General features: G+C 39.5%; 1 protein-coding gene across 17 annotated transcripts in view; it reads left to right on the top strand.

The window, feature by feature from the left end:
- ADD1 (adducin 1) overlaps nt 1–14,650 on the top strand; it is a 136,130-nt gene that overhangs the window by 76,712 nt on the left and 44,768 nt on the right. For all 17 annotated transcript variants that reach the window (XM_073342670.1, XM_073342678.1, XM_073342669.1 and 14 more), the window contains exons 5-9: nt 9,989–10,069; nt 12,217–12,366; nt 13,430–13,573; nt 13,731–13,829; nt 14,272–14,448. In XM_073342670.1, the coding sequence (XP_073198771.1) occupies nt 9,989–10,069; nt 12,217–12,366; nt 13,430–13,573; nt 13,731–13,829; nt 14,272–14,448 (651 nt within the window). The remainder of the gene's footprint in view (nt 1–9,988; nt 10,070–12,216; nt 12,367–13,429; nt 13,574–13,730; nt 13,830–14,271; nt 14,449–14,650) is intronic.

Here is a 14,650-nt window from a genome sequence, read left to right as displayed (position 1 = left end):
TTGAACCATAAAAGGTAGCAAAGAAAAGTTTCCCCACAGTGCCAGATTCTAAGATCAGTGTTTGCAGTTCAGTTTTCTCATTACATTTCTACTTGAACTAGACTCACCTTTTTGCCCAAATCTAGAGCCATTCCCCTTAAGTTGCATCAAACTAATTTATCACATCTCCAAAAATTAAACTGTATCTTCATGGGTATTTTCCTTTATTTGGGAGAGCAGTTTCTGTCCCCCTCTTTCAGGTTATACTTCTGAAAACTGTTCATTGTACTCAAGTGACATTGTTAAGATGAAAGCTTATGCTCAAATAAATTTGTTTGTGTCTAAGGTTCCACAAGTCCTCCTTTTCTTTTTGGTGATACAGACTAACACGGCTGGTACTCTGAAACATTGCTAAGATAGAGAGAGATGAAGGAATTTTTGTTCTCACAATAACTTTCACTTGTCTGTGACATGCAGGATCAGATCTTTGTCTTGCCAATCAGGAACGTCTCCTAAAATTCCATTTTTCTCACTACCTTCGTTTCTTTTCCTGGATTGCAGAATTCTATATACGTAGATTATTTATGGCTAATAGTAGGGGGAACAGGCAAACTTAAATGGTGAGAACATGCAGACTAATATTTGTACCACTCATACAAAATAGAGCATCGTAAATAGTGATCTGTAGACAGCCTTAAAAGTTTGACTTATCAGCAGAACATAAAAGGTTCCATGTAAAGGACTCCTTACTCTATTGGTTTGTTGTGTAACCACATAATATGGTTCACCCTTTACTTGTTATCCATTGGAGGAAGTGTCGTCGTCTTGAAAAATCTATCTACTATGTTGAAAATGACCTCCAAATAGCTGTTAGTTTTTTGTGGTCATTGTATCATTATTAGGGCAGTTATGCAAATAGGCACAAAGGTGGTTGGGGTTGACACTCTTTTTATTTCTCACCTGCCTTTTTGATGAAGTGCCTTATTAACTTTATGGGTCTTTGTGTTACTGGATGTATTTGCCTTGCATATTTGCTTTAAAAGTTATACAGTTTTTTCCACTTAAAAACTTTACACTAATTAAACAAATACTATAAATTGAAGACTTTATATTGTATTTGCATTAAATTTAACAGCTGGTCTTGCTGATACTGGATGTGTGAAGTGCATGAATTCCCTTGACCTTACATGAACAGGTCCACACTGGAATGTTTGATTTGGAATGCCTGCAGAAGGATAAACATTAATGATTGAGCAACAATTAAATTAATGAGATAACAACATGGTACAGAGTCAAGTGGGATTGCTTGAGTTTTGAAAACAATAGCTCTCCTTATATGTCTGGGTCAGTAGAGGTTAAGCTAATAGCAAGTCTTAAATCACCCTGTGGTGGCTGTTTTACAGAGTGGTGTAAGTATCTTTTATAAAAGGAGCTGTACTTGAGCAATGACATCTGTGAAGTAGAGACTTTAAATTAGAGGAGATGGAGGTGAGGTAAAATTATATCCTAAAATGTGAAGAGATCTCCATCAGTCTTGGACCATTGGGATTAGAAAAAAGAAAAGAATACTTTCTGGATTCTGTTATCCTTTTTGGGGAGGAATCTGGGAATGGTAATTGTATAACAGGTGATACTTTTGGCACTGGATTCAGTCCCCATTGAAGTAAATGGACTTTGGATCTGATTTGTTTTTGTTTTTTTTCCTTTCTTTTTCTAAAGGCTAAAAGTAGCATGAAATCTAGCCCTCCAATACCCCTTTTCCCCAGAAGAATCCCGTATGTAATGTAACAATGCATTGATCAATTTATTTGCTAGTTTAAAATGTAAAACCCATTTTGCAGTATTAAAAATTAGTCAACTTTATATACATACATGGTTCATTAATGGAGAAATACACTTGAGGGTAATGGGGAACTAAATAATTAAAACAAAATAAGCAACTTTTAGTTTTAGTTCATCCTTTTTTGTAGGAAGCCCTGTCCGTGTAAAAAGAAGTGGGATTGTGACTGCTCAGTATTGTCCGCAGTTTCAGATTGAATGCCCTGCATTATACTGTTTGCCTTATTCTCAGCTGTACGGATGTAAGATTGTGACTGCTGTTCCCACCCGGGGAATCTTCTAAAAGAGAGAGGACTTTAAATAAATCCTATATTTCCATCTAAGAATTAAGATGACTACCAAGAATGATACAGTGTAAAAAGCCCAGCCAGAGAGGAACTGCATCTTCAAATAACTGTTAGGAATCTAAAAACTGAATTGTTGGCTGCATTGGATTTTAGTTTGGCATTTATAGACAATTGATCTCTGGAAATGATATTTCCTGACTTTGGGAATCACATAAAAAACGTTCCATCTAATGTAGAGCTGTCGATTAATTGCGATTAATTCAAAAAATTAATGGTGGTTTAAAAAATTAATCGCAATTAATCGCAGTTTTAATTGCGTTGTTAAACAATAGAATACCAATTAAAATTTATTAAATATTTTCGGATGTTTTTCTACATTTTCAAATATATTAATTTCAATTATAACACAGAATACAAAGTGTACACTGTTCACTTTATATTTTTATTACAAATATTTGCACTGTAAAAATAATAAACAAAGAAACAGTATTTTCAATTCACCTCATGTACTGTAGTGCAATCTCTTTATCATGAAAGTGTAACGTACAAATGTAGATTTTTTTTTTTTTTTTTTTGGTCATATAACTGCACTCAGAAACAAAACAATGCAAAACTTTAGAGCCTACAGATCCACTCAGTCCTGCGTCTCATTTAGCCAATTGCTAATACAAGCAAGTTTGTTTATATTTGCGGGAGATGATGCTGCCCACTTCTTATTTACAACATCACCAGAAAGTGAGAACAGGCATTTGCATGGGACTTTTGTAGCCAGCATTGCAAGGTATTTACATGCCAGATCTGTTAAACATTCATATGCCACTTCATGCTTTGGCCACCATTCTAGAGGACAGGCTTCCATGCTGATGACACTCATTAAAAAAATAATGCGTTATTTAAATTTGTGACTGAACTCCTTGGGGGAGAATTGTATGTCTCTGGCTCTATTTTAGCCACATTCTGCCATATATTTCATGTTATAATAGTCTTGGATGGTGACTCAGCACATGTTGTTCATTTTAAGAGCACTTTAGCTGCAGATTTGGCAAAACGCAAAGAAGTGCTCTCCTGGTGCAATGTGAGATTTCTAAAGATAGCTAAAGCCCATACTCAAGGGTTAAGAGTCTCAAGTGCCTTCCAAAATCTGAGAGGGATGAGGTGTGGATCATGCTTTCAGAAGTCTTAAGAGCAACACTCTGATGCAGAAACTGCAGAACACAAACCACCAAAAAAGAAAATCAGCCTTCTGCTGGTGTCATCTGACTCAGATGATGAAAATGAACATGCATCAGTCTGCACTACTTTGGATTGTTATCGAGCAGCACCCGTCATCAACATGGACGGATGTCCTCTGGAATGGTGGTTGAAGCATGAAGGGACACATGAATCTTTAGCATATCTGGGATGTCAATATCTTGCAACGCTGGCTACAACAGTGCCATGAGAACACGTGTTCTCACTTTCAGGTGACATTGTGAACGAGAAGCGGGCAGCATTGTCTCCTGCAAATGTAAACAAACTTGTTTATCTGAGCAATTGGCTAAACAAGAAATAGGACAGGGTGGACTTGTAGGCTCTAAAGTTTTACATTGTTTTATTTTTGAATGCAGTTATTTTTTGTACATTATTCTACATTTGTAAGTTCAACTTTCATGATAGAGATTGCACTATAGTACTTGTATTAGGTGGATTGAAAAATACTATATCTTTTGTTATTTACAGTGCAAATATTTGTAATAAAAAATAAATATAAAGTAAGCACTTTGTATTCTGTTATAATTGAAATCAGTATATTTGAAAATGTAGAACACCCCCAAAAATATTTAAATAAATGGTATTCTATTATTGTATAACAGCGCAATTGATCATGATTAATTTTTTTTAATCGTGTGATTAATCACAATTTTTTTCAGTCGCTTGACAGCTCTAATTTAATGTTATACACCAGTGATATCCAGACCTCAGTGGTTCAAGAGCCAAACTAGTGATCACCATTACCCAAAAGAGCCACAGTAGTGTGAATTCATTGTTTCATTTTCTGTGTGTGTGTGTAAGTAGTATTCTCAGAGCAAAATGACTGATCAAATATTATTATTTTATCAACTACAGTTGGTTAATAACATAGTAAAAGCATCCTGATTGGTTAATAATTAAATCACACAGTGTTTTAGTATCATGTGCTGCAAAGAGACACATTAAAGAGCCACTTGCAGCTCGTGAGTCTCAGGATGTGTCTACACTACGAAATTAGGTCACATTTATAGAAGTCAATTTTTAGGAAGTGATTTTATACACTTGATTGTGTGTGTCCCCACTAAGCGCATTAAGTCGGCGGAGTGCGTCCACAGTACAGTGGCTAGCGTCGACTTTCGGAGCGTTGCACTGTGAAAAGCTATCCCACGGTTCCCGCAGTCTCCGCTGCCCATTGGAATTCTGGGTTGAGCTCCCAATGCTTGATGGGGCAAAAACATTGTCGTGGGTGGTTTTGGGTACATGTCGTCAGTCGCCTCTTCTTCCGTGAAAGCAATGGCAGACAATCATTTTGCGCCTTTTTTCCGTGCAGACGCCATACTGCTGTCAGCAGATAGTTCAGCAGGACTGCTAGCCGTCGTCATCCACAGCTTCCGCTGCAGCTCTGCTCTCCTGGTGCCACGAATCCACCTCGCAGGTCTTCTTGTTGTTCTGTATAAATATATATTCTCATGGCATCCGTCGTCACCCACCGCTTCTGCTGCAGCTCCACTCTCCTACAGATATTACAGATATTTTATACAGATAAAAAAAAAATATTTTTTTGCCTCTGTTTTCACTAACAAGGTCAGCTCCCAGACTGCTGCGCTGGGCATCACAAAATGGGGAAGAGATGGCCAGCCCGCTGTGGAGATAGAGGTGGTTAGGGACTATTTAGAAAAGCTAGACGTGCACAAGTCCATGGGGCCGGATGAGTTGCATCCGAGAGTGCTGAAGGAATTGGCGGCTGTGATTGCAGAGCCATTGGCCATTATCTTTGAAAACTCGTGGCGAACGGGGGAAGTCCCGGATGACTGGAAAAAGGCTAATGTAGTGCCCATCTTTAAAAAAGGGAAGAAGGAGGATCCTGGGAACTACAGGCAGTCAGCCTCACCTCAGTCCCTGGAAAAATCATGGAGCAGGTCCTCAAAGAATCAATCCTGAAGCACTTGCATGAGAGGAAAGTGATCAGGAACAGCCAGCATGGATTCACCAAGGGAAGGTCATGCCTGACTAATCTAATCGCCTTTTATGATGAGATTACTGGTTCTGTGGATGAAGGGAAAGCAGTGGATGTATTGTTTCTTGACTTTAGCAAAGCTTTTAACACGATCTCCCACAGTATTCTTGTCAGCAAGTTAAGGAAGTATGGCTGGATGAATGCACTATAAGGTGGGTAGAAAGCTGGCTAGATTGTCGGGCTCAACGGGTAGTGATCAATGGCTCCATGTCTAGTTGGCAGCCGGTATCAAGTGGAGTGCCCCAAGGGTCGGTCCTGGGGCCGGTTTTGTTCAATATCTTCATAAATGATCTGGAGGATGGTGTGGATTGCACTCTCAGCAAATTTGCGGATGATACTAAACTGGGAGGAGTGGTAGATACGCTGGAGGGGAGGGATAGGATACAGAAGGACCTAGACAAATTGGAGGATTGGGCCAAAAGAAATCTGATGAGGTTCAATAAGGATAAGTGCAGGGTCCTGCACTTAGGATGGAAGAATCCAATGCACCGCTACAGACTAGGGACCGAATGGCTAGGCAGCAGTTCTGCGGAAAAGGACCTAGGGGTGACAGTGGACGAGAAGCTGGATATGAGTCAGCAGTGTGCCCTTGTTGCCAAGAAGGCCAATGGCATTTTGGGATGTATAAGTAGGGGCATAGCGAGCAGATCGAGGGACGTGATCGTTCCCCTCTATTCGACATTGGTGAGGCCTCATCTGGAGTACTGTGTCCAGTTTTGGGCCCCACACTACAAGAAGGATGTGGATAAATTGGAGAGAGTCCAGCGAAGGGCAACAAAAATGATTAGGGGTCTAGAACACATGACTTATGAGGAGAGGCTGAGGGAGCTGGGATTGTTTAGCCTGCAGAAGAGAAGAATGAGGGGGGATTTGATAGCTGCTTTCAACTACCTGAAAGGGGGTTCCAAAGAGGATGGCTCTAGACTGTTCTCAATGGTAGCAGATGACAGAACGAGGAGTAATGCTCTCAAGTTGCAGTGGGGGAGGTTTAGATTGGATATTAGGAAAAACTTTTTCACTAAGAGGGTGGTGAAACACTGGAATGCGTTACCTAGGGAGGTGGTGGAATCCCCTTCCTTATAAGTTTTTAAGGTCAGGCTTGACAAAGCCCTGGCTGGGATGATTTAACTGGGAATTGGTCCTGCTTCAAGCAGGGGGTTGGACTAGATGACCTTCTGGGGTCCCTTCCAACCCTGATATTCTATGATTCTATGATGATTCTATGCCATACCACAGCAAGCATGGAGCCCACTCAGCTCACCGCTGCTGCAGTGAGCATTGTAAACACCTCACGCATTATCCTGCAGTATGTGCAGAACCTGCAAAAGCAGGCGAGGAGGCAACGACAGCGCGATCACAATAGTGATGAGGACATGGACACAGACTTCTCTCAAAGCATGGGCCCTGGCAATTTGGACATCGTGGTGGTAATGGGGCAGATTCATGCCGTGGAACGCCGGTTCTGGGCCCGGGAAACAAGCACAGACTGGTGGGACCGCACAGTGTTGCAGGTCTGGGACGATTCCCAGTGGCTGCGAAACTTTCGCATGCGTAAGGGCACTTTCATGGAACTTTGTGACTTGCTTTCCCCTGCCCTGAAGCGCGAGAATACCCAGATGAGAGCCGCCCTTACAGTTGAGAAGTGAGTAGTGATAGCCCTCTGGAAGCTTGCAATGCCAGACAGCTACTGGTCAGTCGGGAATCAATTTGGAGTGGGTAAAACTACTGTGGTGGCTGCTGTGATCCAAGTAGCCAGTGCAATCACTGAGCTGCTGCTACCAAGGGTAGTGACTCTGGGAAATTTGCAGATCATAGTGGATGGCTTTGCTGCAATGGGTTTTCCTAACTGTGGTGGGGCGATAGACAGAACGCATATCCCTATTTTGGGACCGGACTACGTTGGCAGCCAGTACGTAAACCGCAAGGGGTACTTTTCAGTGGTGCTGCAAGCACTGGTGGATCACAAGGGACGTTTCAATGACATCAACGTGGGATGGCCAGGAAAGGTGCATGATGCTCGGCTCTTCAGGAACTCTGGTCTTTTTGAACAGCTGCAAGAAGGAACGAACTTCCCAGACCAGAAAATTACCATTGGGGATGTTGAAATGCCTATAGTTATCCTTGGGGACCCAGCCTACCCCTTAATGCCATGGCTCATGAAACCATACACAGGCACCCTGGATAGTAGTAAGGAGCAGTTCAACTATAGGCTAAGCAAGTGCAGAATGGTGGTAGAATGTGCATTTGGACTTTTAAAAGCTCGCTGGCGCAGTTTACTGACTCGGTTAGACCTCAGCAAAACCAGTATTCCCATTGTTATTGCTGCTTGCTGTGTGTTCCACAATATCTGTGAGAGTAAGGGGGAGACGTTTATGGCGGGGTGGGAGGTTGAGGCAAATCGCCTGGCGGCCGATTACGTGCAGCCAGACACCAGGGCAATTAGAAAAGCACAGCTGGATGCCCTGCGCATCAGAGAAGGTTTGAAAACCAGTTTCATGACTACGGTGTGATAGTTCTGTTTGTTTCTCCTTGATGAAAACCCGCCCCCTTGGTTGACTCCACTTCCCCTTTGATCACCGCTTTCAGAAGCAATAAAGTCATTATTGTTTCAAAATCATGCATTCTTTATTAATTATCACACAAATAGGGGGAAAACTCGCAAGGTGGCCTGGGAGGGGTGGGTGAGGAGGGAAGCACTGGGTGGGGTGGTGGAGGAGGGAAGGACAAGGCCACACTACAGTTCAAAACTTACTGAATGCCAGCCTTCTGTTGCTTGGGCAATCCTCTGGGGTGGAGTGGCTGGGTCCCCGTAGCATGCCCTCCTCCCACTCCCCGCCCCCATGTTCTTGGGCGTCTGGGTGAGGAGGATATGGAACTTGGGGAGGAGGGCAGGCAGTTATACTGCAGCGGCGGTCTGTGCTCCTGCTGCCTTTCCTGCAGCTCCACCAGACACCTGAGCATGTCAGTTTGCTCCCCCATTAGCCTCAGCATTGCATTCTGCTTCCTTTCAGCATGTTCCTCCCTCCTCTCATCGCGTTCATTTAACGCTTTCTTGGACTCTGCCATTGTTTGCCTCCACGCATTCTGCTGAGCTCTTTCAGTGCCAGAGGACTGCATGAGCTCTGAGAACAAGTCATCGCAAGTGCTTTTTTTTCGCCTTCTGATCTGCGCTAGCCTCTGGGACGGAGATGATATGGGGAGTGTAGAAACATTTGCAGCTGCGGGAGGGAAAAAACGGGAGAGTAGTATTTTAAAAAGATACATTTTAGAGAACAAAGGGAAGACTATTTCACACTGAATCAAGCGATTCACGTTAGATAGCACGTGCTTTTTGGTACAAGGTCGCATTTTGCCTCTTATATTGAGTGCCTGCCGGTTTGGTGTGAGACATCACACACACTCGGCTGGGCAACAGAATTCGGTTTGCAGGCAGCCATGGAAAGGCTTACCATGTTATGTTTTTAGAGTGCCGTGCACAAAGTAGCTACAGCCTTTAGATGCTATTGCAGTATAAATAGTAATTATAACTTATACCATGCTGTAAAATAAATCAGAGCATGCTTTAAGATATGCTACTAGCTTAACTGCACAGATCAGCAAAAGCACTGGATTATCTGTGCACACCCTTGTACCAGAGATCAAAATAGGACGGTTTTCCAAAGACCCATAGACAACCTCAAACCTCCATCTAAATGATCCATTAGTAGTTTTATGAAACTAAATGGATAATTCTTTCCTTATCTCCTCTTCTACCATTAACCCACATTCCTTTTTTAATTCATGAATTTTATTAGGGTCTAACTAGCCGCCATGGTTTATTTTGCAGCATGGTATAAGTTATATTTACTACTAATATTGCAATAGCATCTAGAGGCCCTAGCTACTTTGTGCACAGCACTCTGAAAACATAACAAAGATATGGTTCCTGCCCTAAACAGTTTACAAACTATAAACTAATTTTGAGTTATGAACTCCATCATCTGTGTGTTAAACCTTGAGGCAAATATTGCTACATAAAGAGAAGGATAGTTGGTGGAGAGCCCCGAGGTATGCTAACCTCCCCAACACCATCAAAAGGCATTCACTTAAAGGGTTCATCCCACCCAGTGTCAAGATGTTCAAACTGTTTAGCTGGGTTGCTTAAATTTCCACAAGTCCTCTGCTTCATAATCCCACATACCCTCTGGCAAACAGAGGTTTTTCTAGGACACTAACACTATGGGTGACAATATTGCTTCTCCCAAATTCTGTTTCCCGTAGGGTATTGGCAAACCACTCATCTATCCAGGTGGTTATCTGTCCCTCATTATTGTAGGATCTGAGCACTCCCTTGGCGTCTTACTTACACCTTGGTCTTCCACCAGCCTGAGAGACTGTATCCTGGGCCTCCCTGTGGCCTTAGTAAACATGGTCTATTACCAAGTGTACTATGGTTTAATAAATTATGTCAATTATAGTGGATATGGCATTACTGTTAGTTTATGCTTCTGGAATATGTACATCTCCCGTGTTCAACAACTCTCTTGTAATTTTATTGTATGGTATACTTTCTAGGGCTTACAAAACAGAACTTGAATTTAAAATATTACAATTTTTTATTGTAAAGATTTAGCTTTCACTCTTGTTGTATTTTTAGGCCAGAGTAAGTTCTGAGCAGGAGCACTTCTTGATTGTACCTTTTGGACTTCTTTATAGTGAGGTTTCTGCATCCAGTCTGGTAAGTGCTAATTTCTATTTCTATACCAATAGAACATGGATATAAACATCTAAATTCTGTCTCGTATATATGTATGTTAAACTTGGATAAACATGTTATAGAAAATACTAAGTTATTTTCTGCTGCAGTCTCATGGCCAGAACAGTTTTGTTGTGTTTTTTTTTTAAGAGTTTGACTGATTTCAGTATCTATTTTGGAAGTAAAATTCTTCTTTTTTTAATGGGCATAAAATTTCAGATTGTAATTTGAGCATAAACTCTTGGTCCTTAGTTTTTTTCATATACTGAAATACATCTATATTATCCTAAATTTTAATTTGGGGTATTAATTGTATAAAAGCTGCACAAGACTGAGCATGGGGAATTCCTGAGTTCTAGTCCTTTCTCCAACATTAATTCCATCTGTGACCTTGGACAATTTCTGTAATCTCTCTTCCTCAGTTTCTTCATGTACTTACAGTACCTGTTTTGTAGGTTTATATATATTTATAGTTTAATGATTTTACAGTGATTTCAAGACATGAAGTGCTACGTATTTCCTTTGCTGCCTTTAATTTTGGATTATAGAAAGATAATAGATTTGGATTAACCAAATATATTCTCTTTTCCAGATCTTGTTAAAAGTAAATAGTAGTGCATAATAACAGGCCTAGACCTAGGGCAATGGAACTGTGGTGACAGATAACCCAAAAATCAAGTTAGCACAGTTGTGTCAAAGGTTATTTGTTTTTGCCAAATGTGAGTTTCAGATACTGCTTGTGGGAGGGTGGTGTTGTGAAGCCTCCACTGCAACTAAAAATCTCTCTAAAAATATATATAAATAAAGCCCAGTGATGCAAGACTGGTTTACTTCTCATCAAGCTCGAGGAAGATCCAGCAGTGACTCAGCAGTGCAAACTGCAGCACCCCTCAAATGGACATAATGCCATGGTACTATCCATGGCAATGCTGAAAGAATTTAGCACTAAGACTAATTCATTACTTATGCCTGTAGTGGCCTCAGATCCCCAAACTAAATGTCTTAGTCCTCACTGTCACTACTTTGGAATAGTGCATAGCTTTGTCTAAATTGGTGTTAGTATGGGTTGAGAACAGGATAAAGGAGAAAAGAGGGAAAATAGCTGAACTCTATATATTATTTTCCGCAACAATTAAAGAAAATCAAGACCTTACCTAGAATACTGAACTTCTAGAAAACCAAGCATTCAGTACAAATCTGTGGCTATGGGGTATCTCAATAAGCCTAGAGGGCGAGAATTTAAGTGCATTTCTTAATCAACTAGTATCTAAGGTTCTCAAAATTAAACACTGATGATGGTCCAATTTACATATAAAGAGTCTACAGACTTTCAAAGACCACTTTAGTTGCCTATCAAAGACCAAAGTAAAGTATTCTATACATAGTGTCAAGATTTATTGACAACCTGTAGATATTTGTCTGCAGCCAGGAAGGAAGAAGCAATCAAGTATAAAAAGGATCAGATTTCTTTCTTTCTAGATTTGGGATTAATCAATGAGGAAAAGGTGGCGCCTGAATAACATTCCAGGAGCTGAATGTTAAGGGAACCTTATTATAAGCAACTTAAAAAAAGGTGACCCGAAAAGAAGTAGGCGAAGAAGTGAGCTTGTACTCTTTTTCTCGCTGCATTATGATATATAAAAGAGGACTGAAAGGTTTTGTGTTAGTTTTCTAAAAGGCTTTTTCTCCTTGCTTGTGTTTTTACATTAGTAATTCAGGCCGTGTCTAGGCTGGAAGACCCTCTGATCAGTGAAGAACTAGTGGAAATGTCATCACAGGAATCAAGGGAGTGAAAGTTGAACAATGTAGAGGGGGAAAATAATTTGTTATACAATTGCTTGTTGATGGATTTGATTTCTTACAAAAAAGCAATGATATAGAAAGCTCGTTTTGTGTTACTGAGGACCAATTCTACAGCTGTTTACAATATATTGATCTTAAAGCTTAATATTGTTGCTGTTAATGACATTGGTTTATATACATTTATATGTAACATATATGTAGTATGATATTGTTAAAATACAATAATATAATTTTTAAAACTGCTGTAGGAAGATGCTGAATTAAATACATTTGGGACAACCATAACTTATAAAATTTTTTATTACAATGTTTTCTTATATTGTCAGGTTAAAATCAATATTCAAGGAGATGTAGTTGATCGTGGAAGCACTAACCTGGGAGTAAACCAAGCTGGTTTTACATTGCACTCTGCAATTTATGCCGCTCGACCTGACGTTAAATGCATCGTTCATATCCATACACCAGCAGGGGCAGCGGTAAGCAGTTCCTCTTACTATAGATTTTAAGAGAAGTGTAGCTGGTGCCAAGTAGTCATATATTTACTTGGTAGTTTAAGGGCTTGATCCCTTTAAACCTGTATTCTAGTGAGGAGTCCTATTTGAAGTCACATAGTTAATGAGCCTATTCATGTGAATATTCCTGCCTTGTGAGTGCTTACAAAATTGGGCCCTACGTAAAAATTGACACTATCTGTGCTATGAATATGAAATCTTGAATCAACATTTAGAAGTAACAGTAGGCAAATGGCAAATTTCAGACTGTAATAGAACCTTTTCAGTCCATGGGTCATAACGAGGTAAAGCGTCCTCCAGTGGCCCAGTAAGGCACACTTTGTAATATTTTCTGCATGTATATGCTATATATTAGAATACTTGCATCCTATCTACATTTTGTTCTGGTAGCACATCTGTAACTGTTTCACAGCACAAGTAGCACCATTGATCTCAAACGGTGGATTTTGTGGATGCCCATGTTTTTATCCATCTCCAAGAACAACTAGTTATAAATCATTATCAAATCCACCTCAGAAGCTTTTTTAGGAGCCAACCCAATGACTGAGTTTCAAATATTCAGGAAATTGCTTTACTGCAGTTCTTATTTTGATATTTTTCTTATTAAATTGATTCAGAACAGCAATAAAATTATTTTCAGGTGGATAACAAGACTGAAATTGAGTAAATTCCTAATTTTGGATCATATTCTGAGGATTTTAAGCTTTAACAATGGTGGTTTTTAACCATGGTTTTGTGTAATAATCTGCAGGAAAACTTGTCACTTATAATCTTGTATTTTAAAATATTCACTTAAAAGAGAGTATGAATTAAGAATAAGAGGCTGATTTTCTAAATCTTTTCACATTTCTGTCTCGTCTTCTGACCAATCTTCAGTTCTTCTGCTTTTAAATATCTCAGATGTATTTAAATATTAACAATGACATTTCACCCTCCACTTCACTCATTAGTGTATATAATGTACAGCAATGACTGACTTCTTGTTTTTATTTACTTCTCTCTCAAAATCTACTGTTATGTTTCTCAGGTTTCTGCAATGAAGTGTGGTCTCTTGCCAATTTCACCAGAAGCACTCTGTCTTGGAGAAGTGGCCTATCATGACTACCATGGTATTCTGGTTGACGATGAAGAAAAAGTGTTAATTCAGAAAAATTTGGGACCTAAAAGCAAGGTCAGTTATTCCATACATAGGTCAATATTAAAAGAAAATAGTGATTTTTTTTTTTTTTAACTTGGAAATGGAAAGGAGGGGAGGTATGTTTGTTTAGTTCTTGGCAGGTAGGTTTCTTGTAGCAGCTCATATTCCTTTCAATGTCCATTTCTCTTAGGTCCTTATTCTCAGAAACCATGGCTTGGTGTCAGTTGGGGAGACCGTTGAAGAGGCTTTCTACTATATTCATAATCTAGTAGTTGCCTGTGAGATTCAAGTAAGAATCTTAATATATTATATAATGAATCTGCTATCTGTAACAACATCATACATAATCTTCAAACAGATAATAGTTGAATGATTAAAAAATGACAATTTCAATCTAAACTAATAAAATAAAAATTCCTGGATTGATTTTGTTATGCAGGAGCAATTACACTGATAGTTTAGCAACTGTGTTCAACTGGCAGACTAGAACTACTGATCTTACATAAATCTCTCCCAAATCATCAGTCTACTTTTCATTAAAGCAAGAGTGTTGCAACATGTAATTTTTCGCATTGCTTAAAACACTTTCCTTATTACAAGGTTATAATGATTTATTTAATTTTAAAATGTAAGATTAGAATTTGCAAAATAGAAGAGAGTCCTTCTACTGTTTCTATAACTATCCAGTGTTTATGTTAAAAAAATTAAAGTGTGGTTTAATTATTTTTAAGGTACGTACCCTGGCCAGTGCAGGTGGGCCTGACAACTTAGTGCTGTTAGACCCTGGAAAATACAAAGCCAAATCTCGTTCTCCTGAGTCTCCAGCAGCTGAGGGTACTGTATCCCATCCAAAATGGCAGATTGGAGAGCAGGAATTTGAAGCCCTTATGCGAATGCTTGATAATCTGGTAAAGCAAATAACATCATATCTAATGAGTTTTTATATGATGAATGCAAAATTATTTCTAAAATGCTATAAAGAAACTTAAGATTTTTTTTCAGGTTTTTTGGTCTTGTTTTACTTTTTTTATTTGCTGACAAATTTGATCCTTGAGATTTCAAAATGCTAAGTTTTTCTTAGGTTAGTGTCCAGGCTATAATGTGAAAAAA

Source organism: Lepidochelys kempii, chromosome 4 (assembly GCF_965140285.1).
Source record: "Lepidochelys kempii isolate rLepKem1 chromosome 4, rLepKem1.hap1, whole genome shotgun sequence".
In the NCBI taxonomy this organism is placed as follows: domain Eukaryota; kingdom Metazoa; phylum Chordata; order Testudines; family Cheloniidae; genus Lepidochelys; species Lepidochelys kempii.
Note: the sequence above shows the minus strand (reverse complement) of the source record. Positions and strands in the feature narration are given on the sequence as shown.